The sequence below is a fragment of the Balearica regulorum genome, chromosome 3 (genome assembly GCF_011004875.1).
Source record: "Balearica regulorum gibbericeps isolate bBalReg1 chromosome 3, bBalReg1.pri, whole genome shotgun sequence".
Lineage (NCBI taxonomy): Eukaryota > Metazoa > Chordata > Aves > Gruiformes > Gruidae > Balearica > Balearica regulorum.
In genome coordinates this window covers 58081266-58103890 of record NC_046186.1, presented here as the reverse complement: position 1 = coordinate 58103890, position 22625 = coordinate 58081266, and the positions used below count along the sequence as shown (strand labels likewise).

The window sequence follows — 22625 nt, the reverse complement described above, 5'->3', positions numbered from 1 at the left end:
TGTGAATGTAGGCTATCATAAGCTGTTTGCCTAGTCATCAGGATATTTTTTTTTTAAATTGAATAAGCAGGCAGGTAGGGCTACACAGTTGTTTATCACATTCTGTATCCTAATTTTTCTAATTAAGTCATGACAACGCAAGCAGCTTTGCAAAGAGTGCAGAGTCTGTAAAGACTACACTACAAGCCATCATCATTTAATGCAAGGCAGAGTCTGTAAGACAGTGGAGGCAGGAGGAATGCTGCAACTCTGGCATATCACTTTCATTTCCTCTGTCAATCAGTTTAACAAATAGACAGAGTAATGACTTATTCACACTGTTGTTTACTTCATTAAATAAATGCTTACTTGTTTCAGGGTTTGTTGTTTTTTGTTTTAGGGTTTTTTGGGGTTTTTTTTTTTTGGGGGGTGGGGTGGTGAGGGGGTGTCTGTCTTTTGTGTTTTCCAAACTATGCCTTTCCAGCTTCTGTGAGTGACCTCGTCTGATTCATAAACTACTCATGAAAGTAATACGATCAAAGAAAGAACAGAGATTTGAAAAATGTTCATGCATAGGTCTCACACAAGCTCACAAAAAACATGAACGTTCATATTATTACGTATAGACTGTAGCTTCACCAATTGCTATTTCAAATAGTACAGCAGCCATTATGACAGTACTTCTAATAGCACCCAGGGGAGCTACTGAATTTGATGTTTAATACAAAGCAGATTGCTGAAAAATATGATCACTTCCTACTCTTTTTCCAAAAGGAAGAAAAGAAAATTGGAGTCCTTAAGAGCTGTTTCCTGTATACTAACAGACTGAGTGCTTATTAGAGCCCCTACTACTCTTACAAAAGAAGGAATTTCAATAAAATATGCAGATATTCTCACATAATATAGTGCAAATTCACAAGAATAGGCACTAACCAGAGAGCGGATGTTTAAAGATACGGGTGCATTTAGAACAAATTAACCACATCTGTACAATTTTTGTCTCCTACCTTCCTGATCAAATCAACTACTCATTCATCCATTCCCATGAGAGATGTTTTAACATTTCAAATCACTAAATAGGTTAGTAGCACCTTTTGCATCCAGAAATGTTTCCACATGCTAAACATTTTCTTCAAGATAGTACACAAAATAAAAAGCACATACTCTTCCTTCTGGGAACACAGCAAGATTATTTTTTTTTTAAATATTAGCAAAAACCCCAAACCAAAACAAAAACCAAACACAGTAAGTGTTGTGATCTTACAGTCTTGTAGAACTGGATTACATAGAATGAAGTATAAAAGTCCAAAGGAACTAGAATTTTCTAGTTTGTAATCAAGATAGAAATTTCTTCTTTTTTTAGCTCTGAGGAAGCACAAGTTGCTAGACTTTAAAGTAACTTTTTTTTCTTTGTTATACAGTGACTAATCTTACTCAACATTGGAGAATGATACTTTTAATGCTTCATGCTGCTCAGATCAAGAACTAAGGCACATGGTTTTTGAGTCATTAATATATGAAATACAATTCAAATTGGATTAAAAAAGCAGTAACCCTTATAATAATCAAAATTAAGCCCTAAAACTTTTGAAGCTGTGAAGAGATTTGATACTTTAAAAAAAACCCACAAAAAACCCAAACAGAAACAAAACCTAAACCCAACACAAACTGAGGATTAAGCATGTTTTAAAGTTCTAACGTGACAGACTGATTATTTTGCTAAAAGGAAAAAGTCCATCTTTTTATTTTTACTGGGAACTTTTACCCTAGGAACCATGAGCAAACCAGTACTACATCAAAGATTATCTCAGTCATCCTTAATTCTTAACAATCCTCATTCCTAAAATATCTGAAGCTATATCCCTTTCAAGAACCTTTGCTTATAGTCATATTAGTGCATTTTTCCATGTTTACAGATATTTCATTATAAAAAGCTAGGAGGTGTGCATTTTTTTTTTTCAGAGAAGGAGTGGTTACTACTGAGTTTTCATTGTTTTAGTGTCCAAACACAGGAATCCAAGGAAGCCTCACTGTAATTGATTTCCTAAAAAATTCCTCATTTCTGGGAGCACACCTTGAGTCTCCTTCCATGTCCTCTGCCAACATGGGGACACCTAATTTATGAAGGCTAAATATAGTCCCAGCATTCTGCTATGTCGCTGCCTCCCCCTCATGGGATACCGTATGGTGCAATATTGTTGTAGCATTACTACTTACAGTAACGTTCATTAGGAGATTTCCACAAGTTCCACAATCCTTTAAGAGATGACAGTTTGGATGTGCATCCTTTTCTTTTGGCCCTTATAAATTCTGCTAAAGACAATACGAACATGTGTGCATCTTCATTTTAGTCCATACTAAGCAGGATGGCAGTTGTAATTTCATTTTTTAAAATGATAATCTGTCCTGAACAGTTTAATCTCACCATATATTAATAATATAATTAAACTACATTTCAGGTATATTTTCTAAAAGTTGATGGGTATAAAGAAAACTACTTTTTTAAAAAAAATAATTCACCAAACCATTCTGATAAATTACTCAGAATTATTGGACCTTTGGAAAAAAAAAATAAAAAAATCAGTGTCATGTCATTTAACAGTATCAAATCAGTCTTGAGTAAGATTCACACTCACAAACCCTGGTCCTTATGGGGGACCTCAGCCACCCTGACATCTGCTGGAGCGACAATGCAGCAGAGCACAAGCAATCCAGGAAGTTCCTGGAATGTGTTGATGACAACTTTCTCCTCCAAGTGATAGAGGAGCACACAAGGACAGGTGCCATGCTGGACCTTATTCTCACCAATAAGGAGGGCCTGGTAGGGGACATGAAGCTCAAGAGCAGCTTTGGCTGCAGTGACCACGAAATGGTGGAGTTCAGGATCTTCAAGGCAGCGAGGAGGGCGCACAGCAAGCTCACTACCCTGGACTTCAGGAGAGCGGACTTTGGCCTCTTCAGGGATCTGCTTGGTAGAATACCATGGGACAAAGCCCTGGAAGGAAGAGGGGCCCAAGACAGCTGGCTAATATTCAAGGGTCACCTCCTCCAAGCTCAGGAATGATGCATCCCAACAAAGAGGAAGTCAAGCAAAAAACACCAAGAGGCCCCTGTGGATGAACAAGTTGCTCCTAGGCAAAGTCAAACAAAAAAAGGAAGCCTACAGAGGGTGGAAGCAAGGGCAGGTAGCCCGGGAGGAATACAGAGAAACTGTCCGAGCAGCCAGGGATCAGGTTAGGAAAGCCAAAGCCCTGACAGAAATTAGTCTGGCCAGGGATGTCAAGGGCAACAAGAAAAGCTATAGGTATGTCAGTGATAAAAGGAGGACGAGGAAAATGTGGGTCCCCTCCGGAATGTAACGGGTGACCTGGTTACCCAGGATATGGAGAAGGCTGAGGTACTCAATGACTTCTTTGCCTCAGTCTTCACTGGCAAGTGCTTGAGCCACACTGCCCAGGTCACAGACGGCAGGGACTGGGAGAACGCAGAACTGCTCACTATGGGAGAAGATCAGGGTCGAGAATATCTAAGGAACCTGAAGGTGCACAAGTCCATGGGACCTGATGAGATGCATCTGCAGGTCTTGAGGGAACTGGCAGATGAAGTGGCCAGGCCACTCTCCATCATATTTCAGAAGTCCTGGCAGTTCGGTGAAGTTCCCACCGACTGGAAGATGGGGAAATATAACCCCCATTTTTAAGAAGGGTAAAAAGGAAGACCCAGGGAACTACAGGCCAGTCAGTCTCACCTCCGTGCCTGGCAAGATTATGGAGCAGACCCTCCTGGAGACTATGCTCAGGCACATGGAAGATAAGGAGGTGATTGGTGACAGCCAACACAGCTTCACTAAGGGCAAATCGTGCCTGACAAATTTGGTGGCCTTCTGTGATGGGGTTACGGCGTTGGTGGATAAGGGAAGGGCAACTGATGTCATCTACCTGGACTTGTGCAAGGCATTTGACACTGTCCTGCACAGCATCCTTGTCTCTAAATTGGAGAGACATGGATTCAATGGGTGGACCACTTGGTGGATGAGGAATTAGCTGGATGGTCGCACTCAAAGAGTTGCGATCAACAGCTCAATGTCCAAGGGGAGAACAGTGACGAGTGGCGTTCCTCAGGGGTCGGTACGGGGACCGGCACTGTCCAACATCTTTGTCGACAACATGGACAGTGGGATCGAGGGCACCCTCAGCAAGTTTGCCGATGACACCAAGCTGTGTGGTGTGGTCGACACGCTGGAGGGAAGGGATGCCATCCAGAGGGGCCTTGACAGGCTGGAGAGGTGGGCCCCGTGCAAACCGCATGAAGTTCAACAAGGCCAAGTGCAAGATCCTGCACGTGGGTCGGTGCAATCCCAAGCACAACTACAGGCTGGGCAAGGAACGGATTGAAAGCAGCCCTGAGGAGAAGGACTTGGGGGTATTGATTGATGAGAAGCTCAACATGAGCTGGCAATGTGCACTTGCAGCCCAAAAAGCCAACCGTGTCCTGGGCTGCATCGAAAGAGGTGTGACCAGCAGGTCGAGGGAGGTGATCCTGCCCCTCTACTCCCCTCTTGTGAGACCCCACCTGGAGTACTGCGTCCAGCTCTGGGGGCCCCAGTACAGGAGAGACATGGAGCTGTTGGAGAGAGTCCAGAGGAGGGCCACGAAGCTGATCAGAGGGCTAGAGCACCTCTCCTGTGAGGACAGGCTGAGAGAGTTGGGATTGTTCAGCCTGGAGAAAAGAAGGCTCCAGGGAGTTCTAATTGTGGCCTTTCAGTACCTGAAGGGGCCTACAGGAAAGCTGGAGAGGGACTGTTTATGAGGGAGTGTAGTGACAGGACAAGGGGTAATGGGTTTAAGCTGAAGGAGGGTCTATTTAGATTAGATGTTAGAAAGAAATTCTTTACTGTGAGGGTGGTGAGGCACTGGAACAGGTTGCCCAGAGAGGTTGTGGAGGCCCCCTCCCTGGAAGTGTTCAAGGCCAGCTTGGAAGGGGCTTTGGGCAACGTGGTCTAGTGGAGAGTGTCCCTGCCCATGGCAGGGAGGGTTGGAACTAGATGATCTTTGAGGTCCCCTCCAACCCCAATCATTCTATGATTCTAAGATGCAGGGTGATTCAGAGGAGGAAATACAAAATATTAAATGTATCAAAACACTAATACAATTCCATGATCTGCTATGCTCAAAAGCACTAAAATGATGATAGCTATGTGACCCAATATTCATCAGAATGTTGGTGGTTCAGAAGTTTGGTGGTTCTTCTTTCAGTGGTCAGAAGACCCTCACTTGCCCTGCCACACTCCCCATTTTGTGAAGTTCTCCTGTGAGCTACCTGTTGCAGCATCATTTCCTAGAGGCAGATAAAATACTTTCGTCTCTCAATTCACAGTTCCTGTGTTATGTGAGGTTTTTATATTAGCACATATTTTCGTTGCCAGAATCACTATTGCTGAAGTCCCTCCTGTGTTCCTTCCATGATCTGGATTGCTCTCATTACTAATTTCCCCTGGTTTTGTGGCGCTTTTTGTTTTGTTTTTTAATCTTTTTCTGTGGAGGATGGTTCTGTTTCAAGAGGGGAAAATAAAATAAGACTGAAGCAAAGTATGCTTGATATTTCAGAAAAGCGGGTTATTTGGGTTATTGAAATGGAAGTGAGAGGAACAAGACCTTTTTTTTTTCCTTCACCTGAATACTGTATGATTGTTATTTGTCCCTAGAAAGCATATTCATTTGCTTATTCCTCCAGCTTTTTGAGAGCTGTTAATGATGGGTAAAACAGAAATGGGTGTCAAGTGAATACACTGCAAACACATCACTTATGGTTGCTGTGTAAAGCTGTTTCACTCTGTCCCCCTGAACCTCTGGTCTCTTCTTTGTGGCTGAGATGTCACACTAGTTCCACTCTTTAATTAGACATGCAACTTATTTTCAAGGACCTGATTCCATTTGTACCTTTTAGTCAGTAACAGTTGATTTCATTACTTAATGTCACATAAAAGTACATAATCTTTTCCCATTCCGGTGTCATGAGGATTTTTTACAGTCTTGTGTGTTCTCTTGATTATCTACAGAAGTATCTACAATTATCTATTCTGATCAGTGATTTACAGTGAAACATTTTTGCAACAGGTTGATTTTCTTTTTGGTATTATTCAGCTATCTTCTTGTGTAATAGGCTTGATGGCAGCTTTAATGTCCATGGAAAAGCTTTTTACTGCTGATGGTTGGTAGCAATAGCTGTTAGCCAAGATATCTTGGCACTTTATGGTATGCCCAAGGATGTTACGCAACATTAAAAGATCCGTTATTCATTTCTCTGTCATATATAATTTCCCTCATATCAAGAGGAGTATAATGAATAAAGCACAGTATTAGATTTCCCTTTGCTCTCAAAGTTGCAGTCAGGTAATTCTTCTACTCACCAGTGTGCTGTAACATTCAGCCTTGCAGAAGTGAAAACATAGGTTAGCAGGTTGTTATGGCTATAAAGCGTGAAGAATTATGGAGGTAGGGGTGACATTTGTCAGATACAGCCTAACTTAAAGGCAGAAACTTCATCTTTCCTAAATGAACTTAATAATACTTTTTAGCTGCAGTTAGCATTCTGACACAGTCAGATATTCTTGGTTTACCAAGAATAGGCAGCAGAAAGGAGGCACAGAAGATAAACCACAAGAGGGGAAGACTGTAACAGTTACTAGTACCAAGTGAACAGTTGGTTTCGCTCTTGTTCAGACTGCAGCAGGCTCTGTAGACGGCATATAAAACAGCGCAATGGAGATGTGAATTTGGGGAACACAAAGCAGATTAGGAAGACTAGTCTTCCCAGAGGGTCACTTCTAACTTCACTGTCCCTAAGGCAGCTTTGAATACCTAACCATCTACCTTCCTTTCATGTGTACTGTGTACCACAGAAATGGTCATGCTGCCATTGTTTCTAAGTGAAAGATGACTTCAGTCCATCCTTTATGAAGAATATGTGCTCTAATAGGAATTCTTAAAAAAACCCCTCAGATCATCACCATTTTATCAATCATTTGAGAACTTGCCTATCTGGAATTTACTTCTTATTCAACAGCCAAGTACATATTATTCCTTGTAAGTTAAATACATTCTCAGATTTGTCTCTCTACCGAGCAATTTTCTTTGCAAGGCACTGAACTTGACTTTCAGATCCTGAGGCATCAGCATTCCCCTTCAGAGAAGCTCTTCGGAATCTTCTTTCCACAGAGCCTGATGACTATGTCTTCCCCTCACCACCACCACTCTGAAAGGGTGTCATAAGTATCTCCATAAAAGTTATATACCCTGATCCCTGGCCAGACTCTTCTTCCCAGATGTGCTCCTCTTATGTGTTTGGACAACTAACTTTAATATGTTAATTTCTGCATTTATGGCTTAATTTCATCAACTGTGGCCATTAGTTCATTTATCTCATTTATAAAAGAAATTACATTTTGAGACACTTTTCCCCTTGAGAAAATTTCCTGCTCCTTCAGTTACTGATATGACTTCAGCACATAGTGGTTTCAAAAAGCCATCACTTTTCTGCCTCCACTTTGTTCTCCATCTTCTGTTATTAATCTGCTTTGTATCTTTCAAAAGTGTTAACACCAAATGGCTAAAATTATTTTTCATCTGTGAATTAATATATTTTTGTAATCCCAACAGCACCAAACAAAACATAGTTGACAGAAATAGAGGAACACACATGAGGTGAGAATATACTTCTGAAACGAATTGCACTTACTGTTCCTGTTCAGGACTTTTAACTAATAAATCCTGAGGTGGTTCTTTTGGCTCTTGTTCTGTTCTTGATAGCTGCCCGTAAAGTTCATTATCAGGAAAAAGATGCAAATGAGACCTCAAGATATGCATCAGTTTTGGCAGACAGAGCTCAGTTTTCTCTTCCAAGTTACTCCCAAGACTCAGTTCTGGGCAAAATGCTGTGATCGAAGCTTCCATGATCTCTTCCTCAGTGTACCTTTTTCAAATCCTGTATTTGATTTGATGAGCTGAAACTGATAATGTTTGCTCTGTCCTCCTGGTGGGTAATGCCAATCTGTGCAGCAGTTTGTTTATTTATTTACTTTTATAAATGAATCCCACTTTCCAGTGTTAATGACATGTTTTTAGAGGGGCTGTTTGTTACAGAAGCTGCATTAAAAGCAGGTTTAAATGTTTTCAGTTTACCATTCCTAAGTAGCTTCAATCTATTATGACTCCTCATCCTGTCTACTCCCCTTCACCCTGGTGAAAATAACATACACAATTTGGTCTTTTAACCTCAGGAAGTTAAGCAATTCTCTATCTTCCAACTTTTACCAATGTTCATTATTTAAATAGCTTGTTTGCATATTTAATCAAAGCCAACTGCGTTTGCTGCAATGTGTTCTCAAAACACTCAGACTCACTGGCATATCTCGAGCACTCATCATTTAGCCTGAAAGTAAGTCCTCCAGCTTCCACACAAAATACCTCTGGTCTACCTCCCTTGCAGTAACTACTTGTACAACAGCCTTCCCTGGCTTGGACAGGATACAATAGCTGGTAGAGAGAGGCAAGATCTCCGAAATCCATTCTTTCTCCTGAGCAATTTCCAATGATTTTAAAACCAGGGTCAAAACGAAAATCACAGCATTGCACAGAGCTTGCATAGGCTCAGCACAGACTAAACTTCTTACAAGGGCACCACTAAGTTCCTACTTAACAACTGTCACCATTTACCTCTGGTGAAGGTCCTAAATAAAATAAGTCAGAAGGATCCTTGTATGTAATGCTTGAAGGCCATGGGGTGGGTGGAGGGAAAGTGGCACGAAGCCTCTTAAGTTAGGATGCCTGCCTCACATGGAAGTGGAAAGAAATTTTATGAGCTCCTGGAGTCATCCAAATTCTACCATGAAGGATTCCTGCTTCCTGTTTATTTCCTGCACATTTTCTTTATATTCTTGCCTCCATGTGAAATGATGGCTCTGGGCTTCCACTGATACTGCCTTCCTTTGAAACAGGCAGAAAGTCCCACAAGTGCAGTGAGCTTGCACTCAAGAAAACAGACCAGCCTCTGCCCCTTTGAAAAGGGTATGCGTGAAACCGCAAGTCCTATCCTTTCAAGAAACAGGAGCTGTTGCCTTCACAGAGACAAGACAACACTAATCAGATAATCAATGACACAACAAACAGTGGCTCCTACCCCCTGCTGTGCACTAGTTCCTGTTAAGTTAAAGTTATCAGGAGCCAGGATTCATTGATTACACAGGAGCAGAGTAACTTAAACAGCTGCATGACACACTTTTGCCTTCGTGCCAGGTGATGGTTCCCGAGCCAGCCTGTCCTTCAGTCACGATACGTCACCGCTCATAGAGCAGAAAAAGCAGCGGCACAGCATCTTCCCCCGTCTGGACAGTGGGTAGACACCACCCAGCACTCAACTATGGGCGTTACACGCACAGTTTAGTCTCAGCAGTTTCTGGACGAAACACTGAACTCCGCTGAAGCCCAGGAAATACTTGTGTTCCAGAGGAATATCAGCTAAGACAGAATTTGGATGAATATATTTGAAAGTGCCAAACCAGCCTTACCACCACGAAATGACAGCACAGATTTAAAAGAAATGTTTTGCACCATACAGGACAAAGCTACTATCTGCTTTTCACCTTAGCACTGTTTGGTGAGAAAACTAAGGGCACAGCAATGCAATTGGTGGTCTGAGGAAGACAGCTATACAGAAATGCATAAAGAGGTTAACCTTAAAAGTTTAATATATTAAAGAATACCATCTACCTCCTCAAGAAAATTGTTTGCAATAATTATATTTGGAATGCATCCAGCCTTGAAACGCAGCAATACAAAGTGTGTGGTTTTTCAGCCAGGGAAATAGAAAATCTATTTCTTTTTATTATTTTATTTTTAAAAATGATTAAGGCTTCTGTTCATACAGTCAAAATTTTACCTCATTCCTTGCATCTTGCATTTCGTATTGGTTGATTTAGGTCTTCATAGAAGTTAAGTGACAGAAAATTTGAGGCTGTGTCAATGTGACAAAAGTATCTAGCCTTTTTCCTCAAAGAGAAAATGTAGAAAATATGAAGTAATTAACCAATTATTGATGTTAAGGGAAAATGAAGAAAAGAGTTAATTCTGAAGGAAGAAGGGACTGAATTGTTACCCTAGTGAGTCTTCCTAAATTACGTTTGCTTATTAACAACACAAGATGTATCGCAAAGCCTCTAGCCTCTCCTTAAGATGGCAGACACGCCAGTGCACAGCCTGATTGTGGCAGTGAATGGGGACAAGTGGGGATAGCATTCTTTTTCCTAAGCAAGGCAGTGATGGGGCATACAGACAATTCTAACTCCACTAAAATATTATGCCAACCCCCGTTAAAAATGTTACCATTGCAATGCCATTGTTACAATTAAAATTGAAGGAACGTTTCAGTGAAAATGAAGACTGACAGGATCTACTACTACATTATATTTATAAACACAGAAACTCCTTTGTTCCTATTCCTATCTGTTATGCTTTCTTTAAAGCTTTTCATTACCAAAAAAACCCCCCAAAAAAACCCCTAACACCAAACCCCAAAAAACCAACCCACCAATCCTTTGAAAGCTCAGAAGATAACGTCCCAGTGGGAAAATTAATATAGTATCCAGGAATTCAGTAGCAATTCTTTCTACACCTCACAGAGATTAAGGTACACGAGGTGCAATAGAGAATGAAACTTTGTAAGACCTCTAAGGTCAAACACATTAAAGAGAAGCTTCTCCTAAAGTGGTTAAGGAACACTATATACCATTTTAACAAGCCGACTTTAACTGATAGTGTTAAAAATAACTGTATTTTGAAAACAACATTCACAGCTAGTTCTCTGTGGAAATAATTCTCTGTGGTCATCTTTGAATTAGGATAGCAGCACTTGGTCATAACATACAGAAGCCGTTAAAAAGCACCATACAGATTATTTTTGCTATTGTACGCATGGGCAACCACCAGGAGCCCACTACAACATACACACATTTTTCATTGATACCCCCTGAATGTCGGCTGAGATTTGTGCAGTAACACTGACAATCATTCATATACATGTCCACAGAAAATTCAAATTGTGAATCAACACATCTGTACGTATTTTTTCTAAAATCTCTATATAATTTCTGTGAGATGCAGAAATAATGACAACTGGGACGTAACTAAATTTAAACCTATTTAAAGTGCAACACAACAGTGTGTCCAACTGAGTACTTGCATACCCGTACATTTCTTGTTGGTGATCTGGATGTTTGTGAAAAGGTAGCATTATTATTTCTTGCAGTATTGTCATCCTGCCATCGTACACAGATCTAATTGTTTCAGCATATTGCTTTGCTTATTTAATCTGTGTACTTCAAGCTTCTTAATTCATACATTTAGGAAATTATTTCAAGATTGCTAAGGTATCCATATCTAGAAGCCATTTGTTTTTCCAGAGATGTATTTCTTTCTATAAAAACTCTGAAAAACTAATTCCCCAGCAATGCAGAGCAGTACAAATTTAAATCCAAGTCATCTATTGCAGTAGATATACTGTACGATTTATCCTTCAGCATATTTTAAACATAAAAATTCTAGGTTTACTTCCTTTCAGCATTCCGTAAATTATGGTTCTGAAACCTAAAAAAAACCCCCAAAACAAAAAACAAAAAAACACAAAAAAAAAAACAAGAAAGAAAGCTTCTTCACAAGTGACTCATGGCCAGAAAACGTATAGATTTTCAATTCAAAGCCAGCATAAAAAAATTCCCAACGGTAATGCGATTGCGAATGCTAATTGCATTCCAGTAAATTACTTTACATTCATCAAACAACAATCAATGTGAGACACTGCTATCTTCTTTTATTGTAGTGATGCTGTTCTCAGCTATATAGATAAGGTAGTGTCAGACAGTTATAATCTTCTCCTTGCTATTTTCAGGGTCTTATAACTTCAGAATAAAAATTTATGCTGAAATTTAGCAACTCAGCCCAAGAGTCGTCCTTTTTAATTGAAAAATGTGCTGAAGTATATATCTTGGGGAGATAAAGGAAGACTAAGACAAATATTCTAATTCAAATACCTAAACTAAACTAATTCAATCTATCATTAGACAAGAATAAGTTATTCCAGTCTCCAAATTTCAGAGGTGCTGCTCATCCAGAGCTCCTGTGAAAACAGTAACCTTCTATTCTAAACGTACTTTTCTTTGTTTTACTTGAAGAACAAGTTCATAAAGTAAGCAATAGTGATTTGGAGATTATATTTAGAGCTGCTGACCATGTCAGGTCATTAAGGTGTGTTACAATTTAGCAGCCCTGTGTGTACATGTACAGTGTTCACATGTATATATTTTAAAAAGTTGTGTATATATATATACACACACACGTACATGCACACACAAACATATATATACACACATAAATAAAATAAAAATGGAGGTTTCATTTTTATTTTATTTTGTTTCTGAACATTATCTCAATTTCAAGAATCTCTGTTGCCAATATTTCAGTCCCCAAATTTCAAAAGATTTTGTGCTACATTGTCTCCCAAGATGGAACAATGGACATGATTTACCAGAATGGTCACTCTTTCAAGTAAGAAAAAAAAAACAAAACAATGGGATAGCACAACCCATATAAAACTTGGCTGCATGAGTGAGTTTAAACCACTAGATAATCATCATCATTTTAAAAAAAGAGGAAAAAAGAGAGAGTTAACAGGGATGCAAAATGAGCACACAAATACTACCACTTCTCCCCTCACCCTTTTACCAAAATTAGTCCTCATAGCTACTGTGATATTCAGAGAAGATAATGGTCTGAGGGAATGGTTTTTTACTGCTTGAGGTACAAAGATCTACACAGATAGCTTTGTAAAGACAGGGCAAATGAGGCATGAATAGGAAGACTGGAGAGTCTGAGTATCCGGAAACACTGACAAAAAAAGTATTCTGAATGCCTCAGGACGGTAAACATGCAGGAAAGATTCAACCTGCAGGAATTTTTATTTTTTTTTCCTATTTCCTGGATCTTTAAGCCTCTCTCTGCCTCCTGAATAGTGAGCATGCTACCTAGCAAAGTGCTGCTTTGGAGATGCAAGAGCACTGAACCATCTCTTCAGCTGTAGTGTCTCCTGCAGCTGAGCTAATGGCTCTATATTATGGAAAGCCACTGTGCCTGGTTTCCATCTGCCTTTGTGTCCCCACTCTCCTCCTTATACCTCAGCAAATTTTGTGGTTTACTGAGACAGGAGGGGGTTTGTTTATTTTTTTTTTTTTTTTTAATAAATTCCTTGAACTCTATGTATCCATCCACCCTCAAAATTTGCCATGTTTCCTCAGGTAAATTTCTACTGCTTTCCTTTGAGATCAGCACATCCTACAGGGTAGGACAGCTCAGCCAGGAGTGGGAAGAAAGACTTCTTCCTTCTGCTGGCAGCCAGTCATTCAGTCAGCTTAGCAATGTGTGACCTACTGCCAGATCACTGTCTTGTGAAACCATTCCACAAGAAGGGGTATTACGCAGAACTTACGCTCCCCAGGAATGAGTCTCAAAACTCAGAGTTGATCTTCCAAATGCTACTTATGCTCAACAGATTAAAACACAGCAGCCTGAGGGACAAAACAGCAACAGTAGCTCAAGCAAGTCTATGGAGGGAATATAGGTTAGTACCTCAAATTCAGGGATGCTTCAGAACACCAAGAAATTGTTCTGCAGATAGTAACAGCTATACACTTACACAGTAATAGCAGAGAAAGGGTAGAAGAATCAAAAATGCTAGAAGGAAATAAAAAACAATTCACCCAAAGAAACCCCAAATAGCCAAACCCACCCCAAAAACCCAGCTTCTAAAATTTCAGAATTTCATAGAATCACAGAATGGTTTGGGTTGGAAGAGAACATTAAAGAACATCTAGATCGAACTCCTTCAATGGGCAGGAACACCTTCCGTTAGGATCAGGTTGTTCAAAGCCTCATCCAACCTGACCTTGAACACTTCCAATAATGGGACATCCACAACTTCTCTGGGAAACCTGTTCCTGTGTCTCACCACTCTTACAGTAATTTTTTTTTTTCCTTATGCCTGATCTCAATCTACTGTCTTTCACTTTAAAAACATTGTCCCTTGTTCTGTCATTACAGGCCTTGGTAAAAAGTCTCACTCCGTCTTTTCTTATGGGCTCCCTTTATATATTGAAAGGCTATTTATATAATTATTTTTTTTTATATACATTCTTGAACTAGCTTCTAAAGTGAAAAAGAAAATTGCAAAGATCTAGAATTTAAAGACCACAACATGCAGTTTGACCACCCATTCTGCTCAAGATGACATTATGCATCCTATTTTTAGCCACTATGAGCTTCTGAAAGGAAGTGGTCTTGCTCACACCATTTTTAAACTTCCATCTCTCATCATTCTGTGCCACTTTACGTCCCAGTCTTATTTATCCTGCTAAATTAAAAGTAATAATAGTGATATGGAAAACTCAGGTCATTTTCTACAGTTAGTGAGCTGAATTGGACCTAGCAAAGCCAATGATAAGTTCCAGAGCAAACAAGGGGGAAGGACCACCAGGTGTAGGATTAAGGCAGTGGGACAGAGAAGCATCACCTACCCCTTAAGTAGCTTTTTGAATTGTTAGAGTAAATCAGTCTTAATGGGTAACGTCCACTCTAGACGTCAATTGGGTTTAACTACTCACATAAGCAAAATGATAAGTTAAAGTCCTGATTTAGCAAAACCTTTAAAGAGCATGCATATATATTTAAAGACTTGCATATATGATTAAAAATATGGCCTCTAAAAACAGAGTTTGTTTCTAATAATTTCTTTTAAAACTTGGATAGTTTTGGCTGGTGAAAATTTACTATTTGTACTTATTTGCGTTTAGTTTCTGGAAGTTGAATTTAAAACTGATAAGAAACTAGCATTAGTGGGCAACACTTGTAAGACACGTTCTCTGTCTTACACCCTACAGTAATAAGTTTCATTTCTGTATATATATTTTTTTTTTTTCAGAATTTAGGTCCAATATTTTAAAACTGAAGCTTCCACTGTTGGCTGTCAATTAGCTTTTTGTTCTGAATCTCATTACTTTTAAAGTTTTATAATATGCTTTCTATTAGCACAGACAATTAAGGATTCTCATCATTATACTTCTGTGCAACTGATGTTTTCAGCAAAAATTAGTTATAGAACACAATCTTCACATTTACATTTGTCATCTTCTCAGATATTGAAATATTATATAAAACCATAGGGAGTCCATTCCTTTACAATGTAAAGGAGCATTCCAGCTTTGCTCCTGAGGTTTCTGCCAGTGAGCATCACTACATACTTCTAAGACCAGTTGTGTGTTGGCATAAATGACTTCCAGATCTAGATGAACTAGCTAAAATGAGAAGTAGTACAGTAACTTTTTAAGTCCTCTGTGTACATCAAAAGACTAACCTCTCCCTCTTCCATTGTCTCTGATGGGGATTATGGCTGATATTTAGTTCTATTCAAAGATTATCATCTAACAGAAAGAAAACAGTAAGAATAGTACTAATACTAATAATTCTCTAACGGTATTTATAAGATGACCAGCGACAGCAATTTAGTTCAATCTACAAAATAAGATGCTGCAATAGCACAGTCAAATACACCCTCTAATGCACATTTGTCTATGGAAATTCTAATCCTGTCAGCTGAGAATTAGCTGTTTTCTAACTACACGTTTGCACCATAAACTCTCACTTTAATTAAGAAAATAAAATACTCTGACTCCCCCATCATTTGTTTACTCATTTCCAAATGAGCCCTTTTGCACCTCAGCATTCGCATTATTAAAGCAAATGCAGAATTCCCAAAACACAGGTCTGAAATGACTTCCTGTGCATTTCTCACAAAGAAATAGTCTGGAACTCAAAATACTCAAACCAAACAAAAGGATTTGTATAACCCTTAGCACTAATCCAATATTTGAAATTATTAGATGCTGAACATACTACCCCTTTACTCTAGCAAAATATTTAAGAGTATGCTGCACTTCAGGCATGCAAGTGCTCTCACTGAGGTTAATAGCATTCTAAAAATACCGCTAGTTACAGGCTACAGTATTTAAACCTCATGCAAAAACCCTGCTGTCCACTGCAGGTCATTCATTTCCTACTATAACACTACAGGGACCCATTTACAAAAGTCTGGTGCACTGTTTAAATTGCAAAGCTCCCTTTCTGCATCAGATATCTAGGCTTAAAACTCTCACAGAATCTACTGCTCTGTCTTACGGAGCTTTATTTACAAATTTTGGTCTTGTTGACAAGAAGAGAGAAGAAGGGTTATTAAAGTGCAGCTGCAAAGGAGGGTCTTGTAATGAACGTACCACAGAAATTTGTTTTCATAGAAGTGATTCAGTGAGAGCGGTACCAGTAAGTCTCAGCATCACTAGTTTGTGATCCTTGTTTTACACTGCTTTTCCCAAGGGCATCCACATGCATTCTAGGCAGTACAAAAAGGAACAGTTTTGGAACCAGATGGTACAAATGTGTGTCATTCCTCAGTTATGTAACAAGGAGAATTCCCTGCTTATATGGTGACACATCTGAGTGGGAGACCATAAGTGCACGTGGACTGAAGCTGGAGAAGATGTTCATGCACGTTTATCATCATCTGTCTGGAGGTCCTTTACACAGCTCAGAACTCTGCAGGGAGAAATCTCCCCAGCACACCTCATTTACTTCATCAGGAGACACAGATGAACCAGCTCAGCTAATTTTAAACTGTGCAGCTCTAGGGGTGGTAAAAGTGAGGCATTCAGCATCAACTGGCAGTTGGGATAGTATTGTCTGCAGTGAACTCAGCTGTATTTGGAAGACAGCACCTGTCCCTGTATTAATTTCAAAGGCTCTTTAGAAGTGAAATGTGGCAAATCCAGGTAATTTAAAAGTTACAACTAACTGCCATAGAGCACGGACATGGCCATCTCTCACCACCACCCACATGACAGGCTGAGACAGAAAAGACTTTGTAGGCTATATACACCTAATTTTCTTCTCTAAGTTACAGGACTGTGGTGGGTTGACCCTGGCTGGAGGCCAGGTGCCCCCCAAAGCCTCTCTATCACTCCCCTCCTCAGCTGGACAGGGGAGAGAAAATATAACAAAAGGCTCGTGGGTCGAGATAAGGGCAGGGAGAGATCACTCACGCATTACTGTCACGGGCAAAACAGACTCAACTTGGGAAAATTAGCTTCATTTATTACCAATCAAATCAGAGTAGGGTAATGAGAAATAAAAACCTAAACCTTAAAACACCTTCCCCTCACCCCTCCCTTCTTCCTGGGCTTAACTTCACTCCCAAATTCCGTACCTACTCCCCCTGCAGCAGCACAGGGGGATGGGCAATGGGAGTTGTGGTCAGTTCATCACATGTTGTCTCTGCCACTCCTTCCTCCTCAGGGGGAGGACTCCTCACACTCTGCCCCTGCTCCAGCATGGGGTCCCTCCCATGGGAGACAGTCCTCCACCAACTTCTCCAAGGTGAGTCCTTCCCATGGGCTGCAGTTCTTCACAAACTGCTCCAGCGTGGGTTCTTTCCATGGGGTGCAGACCTTCAGGAACAGACTGCTCCAGTGTGGGTCCCCCACGGGGTCACAAGTCCTGCCAGCAAACCTGCTCTGGCCTGGGCTCCTCTCTCCACGGGGCCACAGGTCCTGCCAGGACCCTGCTCCAGCACAGGCTTCCCACAGGGTCACAGCCTCCTTCAGGCATCCACCTGCTCTGGCATGGGGTCTTCCATGGGCTGCAGGTAGATCTCTGCTCCACTGTGGACCTCCATGGGCTGCAGGGAGACATCCTGCCTCATCATGGTCTTCTCCACAGGCTGCAACTGAATCCCTGCTCCAGCACCTGGAGCACCTCCTCTCCCTCCCTTCTTCACTGACCTTGTTGTCTGCAGAGTTGTTTCTCTCACATCTTCTCACTCCTCCCTCCAGCTGCATTTTTCTCCCTTCTTAACTATGTTATCCCAGAGGCACTACCACTGTTGCCGATGGGCTCAGCCTGGACAGTGGCAGGTCTGTCTTGGAGCCGGCTGGCATTGGCTCTATTGGACCTGGGGAAAGCTTCTGGCAGCTTCTCACAGAAGCCACCCTTGTAGCTTTCCCTGCTACCAAAACCTGGCCAAATAAACCCAGTACAAGGATATTTGCCCACTTGTAACATCAAAGCATTTCTTTCAACAGCCATTAAGAAATATTTTTGGTAGCCATTCCTATCACTGTGCTGCTTGGTTCATATCTTGAGAAAAGCCTTGACAGTGCTCACATATTCTTCCTTCCACACATGTTCTTTACAGGTTGCTTATCTCAGAAGATTACTCATCCAGTCTTCTTTACTTTAATGGCATAGAGTCTAAGAACTTCTTTGTTTTTTCCCCTCCCCACAGTTCTGAGTGACCTCTGGTAACCTTAATACCCTGTACAGAATATTCCAGTGTCTGTCTCCTGGCCACCACTCCCCAGACTCCCCTCTCTGAAAGCAATGCTGGAGCAGTTCTCTGATCTAGGCAAAACAAGCCAACAGTCACAAACCAGTCTCCTAGCAGGGAAAAATGTCTCTGCATTAGAACTAAGGCGTATCAATTTTTCCAGCAGCAAAGCCATGAACTGTGCAGGGTCAGGGAAAGGCAGACCTCCCGTCTTTCAGGTGGTGTCTGCAGAATGAAGCTGCTGTAGGAGACACAAATAGCTGGCACTACTTCTGACTACGTAGGTCTGTTGTTTTCTGGCTAAGCTGAGTGGATGGAGGCCAGAGCTCTCCATAAGCCACCTTTTATGAATAGTAAATTTAAAGTGATTTATAAATTAATGCACTCCCTCCCTCCTCCTCACACACTGTAAATAATTGCAGCTTTTGACTTATCTGTGTGAGACAGGAATTAAAGCTGGAGAGAGTTTGATGCTAGAGGAAAATAAGCCAAGTGGATGATGATAAAAGCAAGAAGAGAATGTAACGTCAGCTCTGTTGATTAGCAGAAGAAAAGCAAGCCTCTGAAGAATAGTTCTTCATGCAATGAAAGGATGTCATCTGCAGGGAGGCGGGTGCTGAGGTATATGAACGCAGCAGTGATGTGCATGTGCTCTGTTCCTCTACCTTACACACACGGCTCCCCAGCATCACTGATACCCGCCCCCCCTCTGCCCAGAGCCCTTGGTTCCTGGGCTCAGGGGAACCAGCGCAGCTCAGGAGGAGCAGGGGCCTGACAAGCAAACAGGGCGCTGCAAATGTGCTCAGAAGCCCCATGTCCAGAAAGTGCCCAGTGCCTCACCTGCCGCACCAGCTGAAGACACTGCTGGGATGAGCTGCCTGCATTTAATAGCACAACTAACTTTTGGAGAAAGGAGCAAACAGGTTATGCTTCTCTCACTTTAAACTCATTATATATCCAACTCAATATGAAAATGAAGCCAAATACACCATGTTGTATGTGTATGTCTCTGCTAAATTTCTAAGTTTTGCAAATATAATTACAATAACCAAGTCAAGTAGAATCTCTTTTAAAAAAAAACCCAAACAACCAAGAGCTTTGATCAGATTAACCTGTATATTGTTACTTCTAAAGTCAAGTTTTACAATTAACTTGTCAATGTTTTCTACCAATTATAGCATGGCTTTTAGAGAAACAGTACTAAAATAATTCAGAATGTGAAGATGCATCTGAGATTATATAATCAACACCTAATCACCTTGTTTCCTAGCAAAGCTGTGTTATTGCAGAGAAACTAAAACACAAGCCTCCATTTTGATGTCTGTCCACAGAAGCACAATATGTGTGGGCCTTCACCCTCAATGAAGCAGTAGTTAGTTAAAAATAGTCCCCAAAGCTGCACAGAGTAATGCTGGTAACAGGAACAAAATGCAGACAGAAGGAGATGAGAAAAAAAACAAGCACTCTTTTGGGACTGATGTGTTGTGTTTTGTTTGTTGTTTTTTGTGGGTTTTTTTTTTTAAATACAAAATAATAATACAAAAAACCCCACTAGACTTTGAAACCTAAAACTCTATTATACTCCAGTGTTTCTATCTTTGTGATCAAACAATACAAAGAAGAGGGGCTGGCCAGTTCATAAGCTGTCAACTGGAGATATAACAACAGATTAAAACATATGAAAGACTGCTGCAAGCAAGAGAATTAATTGTTCTCTAAGTCCATTGTGGACAGGATAAGTTGCAAGAGGGCCTTTAATTCCTGTGAGGGAGTTTTAAATTGCCTGGACATATGATCATACACATATATATATAGGTGCATGTCCTACTGACAAACACATTGAAGTACTGTAACACACTGCAAATTTTATATAGTCTCCATCATCAGAGGCTTTTAAGATCTTGCATGTGAGATGAATGAAGATATAATGCTTTCCAGGGACAGAATGATTGCCTAGATGAGCTTTACTCCCCTTTTTGTATGACTTTACACAATTAAAAAACTTTTCCATTTGGAATGGTACAGCTTTCCCATTTGCAGTGATGCACCAGATGACAGAATGAACAATGCAGTGGAGAATCAAGAACTAGTAGAAAGCATAAAGGGATGCAGATTTCCCAAGCAGTTTGCAGTTCTCTGCTCATTGCATGTATCAGTGAGCAGAAGCAGTTAATGACATAAAACTTTAGCTTAGGTGACAGGGGAAGCCCTAGCTTTATTTCTGGAGCAGCACAAAGAGAGCGCATTAGGAGGCAGGCTCTCAGCTAAACCCTGTGCATAAAGGAAGGATGGATCAGGGAAAGGAAAAGAAGGGGGTAGGGAGAATCAACACAACAGCCATTCATAAAACAAGCGTAAGCAAATGGAAAAGTTAATATGGAAATTACTTAATGTCACTTGGATAATACATGATCGAGTGAGAGGCTGCTGCTTCCAAGCAAGTACTGAATGATTAAAGCCCTGGAAGCACATTCAGACAAAAGCTCTTGTACACAATTAACATGAAGAAAAAATAGACAGGAAAAAATTCTTTGGAAGACTTTTAAATCCCATCTCCAAATTGACAGCACTACTTTAAATAGGAATATAGCCTTTGATATTTAAAGTATCCCATAATGAACTGCAAAGAAAACACCACAAAGAATTACAATTACTTTATCACTAGGGTGTGACTAGTGATTAACTGGAAAGGGCTCCCATGAGATTAGCACTAAAATCTGAGATATCTCAGGCAATGCCAAGATCTTGTCCATGATTTGTTTTCATAAAACTGCTACATTCCTCACTTGCCCAATAAAAACAGCTTCTTCATTGTACTGGCAGCAAAGCCACAGAGTCTGCACCATGAAAAAATATTGCCAGAGGATTTTGGTTTTTTCCTTTAGTAGGGTTTGGAACAGATATAAAAAACCCCTCAAGTTTTAAATGAGTGAAAACACACTATGCTGGAGAATTGGAAGGCAATAAACTTTAGCTCCTATTGCAATTACTGCTGCAGACTATACATATAAAAACTGCCTATTCCATGAAACAAAGAATCAAAATGCACCTTGGAGCACTATTGCTAAATAGAACCTAATATGAATTTTGTCCAAAGACTTTTTGATTCTAACATAATCTCTACAACTCTTACAATATATCACAGATTTAGTCTTCTCTGTTACAATAAAGAGACCCATAGTTTATAACTCTGCAATTCTCTAACAGAGTAAAGCCCATTAATCAAAATGGTATTTCGATGGGCTGCGCAAATAAATGGAAGTACAGCTATGCTTAGTATGGCTATGGTGCATGAAAACCAGCTCCCAGTACAGCTGGAATGAAGCATTATTCATTTGCAGTTTCTAATCACATTCAGCATCTAGAATGGGAATCTGATGTTTGTTAATTGCTTTGAGTATCTTATTTCATTTTTCAAACCCCTGTAATACAACATTGAAATTATTGGCACCATTTCACATCTATAGCATTCTTTCAAAGTGAAATTTTTATTACCACTTGCTTTGTACAGGAAAAATATACCTCAGAAAAAGGATACAAGGATAACTTTAAAATATGCTCAGTAACAAGTTTTAATCTTATTTTCTAAAAAGTAAAAAGGCAAACCCTGTGGGTAAAATTTGCCCTATTTCTCATGCATAAAACCTGACAGGCAAGAGAAGCAGTATGGTTCCTCTACGCAGGAAGGGAGGATTAGTCTCCTGGGGCTCCTGCAGATCAACATGGACAATGATTTGGGGGGGTGAGCTCAGGTCTAGATCACCAGATCTCAACAGGGATGTTGCAAGGATAAATTCATTTATGTGTCTGAGGTCTCACATGTAAACATGTGAGACTCTAATTACCTTAAGAGGTAAATAGTAGGAGCCCGAGTCCTGGTGGGAATAGCTGGGGCATTGGCTTCTGCCAACCAAGCAAGCAAGCTTAACACCTCCAAAAGAAAAATTTGATTTATAAATTCTTTCAAGAACACAACTATTATGCGTGTAAACCAAGCACTGTTTATTTTAACATCTGCGGACAACAGCTGCAGAAACTAGACCTGATCTCCCTCACAGGTAGTTACACAGTTGTGTTTGTAACTTTAAGTACAGAATTGTTTTACTTCTGCTCTCCTCACCAGAAGTTATTGCAGTAAGTATTCATCGTGCTCACTTCATAAGATTTTTTTT

General features: G+C 40.3%; 1 protein-coding gene across 3 annotated transcripts in view; it reads right to left on the bottom strand.

The window, feature by feature from the left end:
* The window catches only part of NKAIN2 (sodium/potassium transporting ATPase interacting 2), a 561621-nt gene that overhangs the window by 405673 nt on the left and 133323 nt on the right, over positions 1–22625 (bottom strand). The window contains exon 1 of one of the 3 annotated variants that reach the window (XM_075748024.1): positions 2197–2289. The exons of the other annotated variants lie outside the window; for them this stretch is intronic. Within the exon in view, the coding sequence (XP_075604139.1) occupies positions 2197–2208 (12 nt within the window). The 5' untranslated portion in view covers positions 2209–2289. Of the gene's footprint in view, positions 1–2196; positions 2290–22625 lie in introns of those variants that run through there. 3 annotated transcript variants of the gene reach the window in all.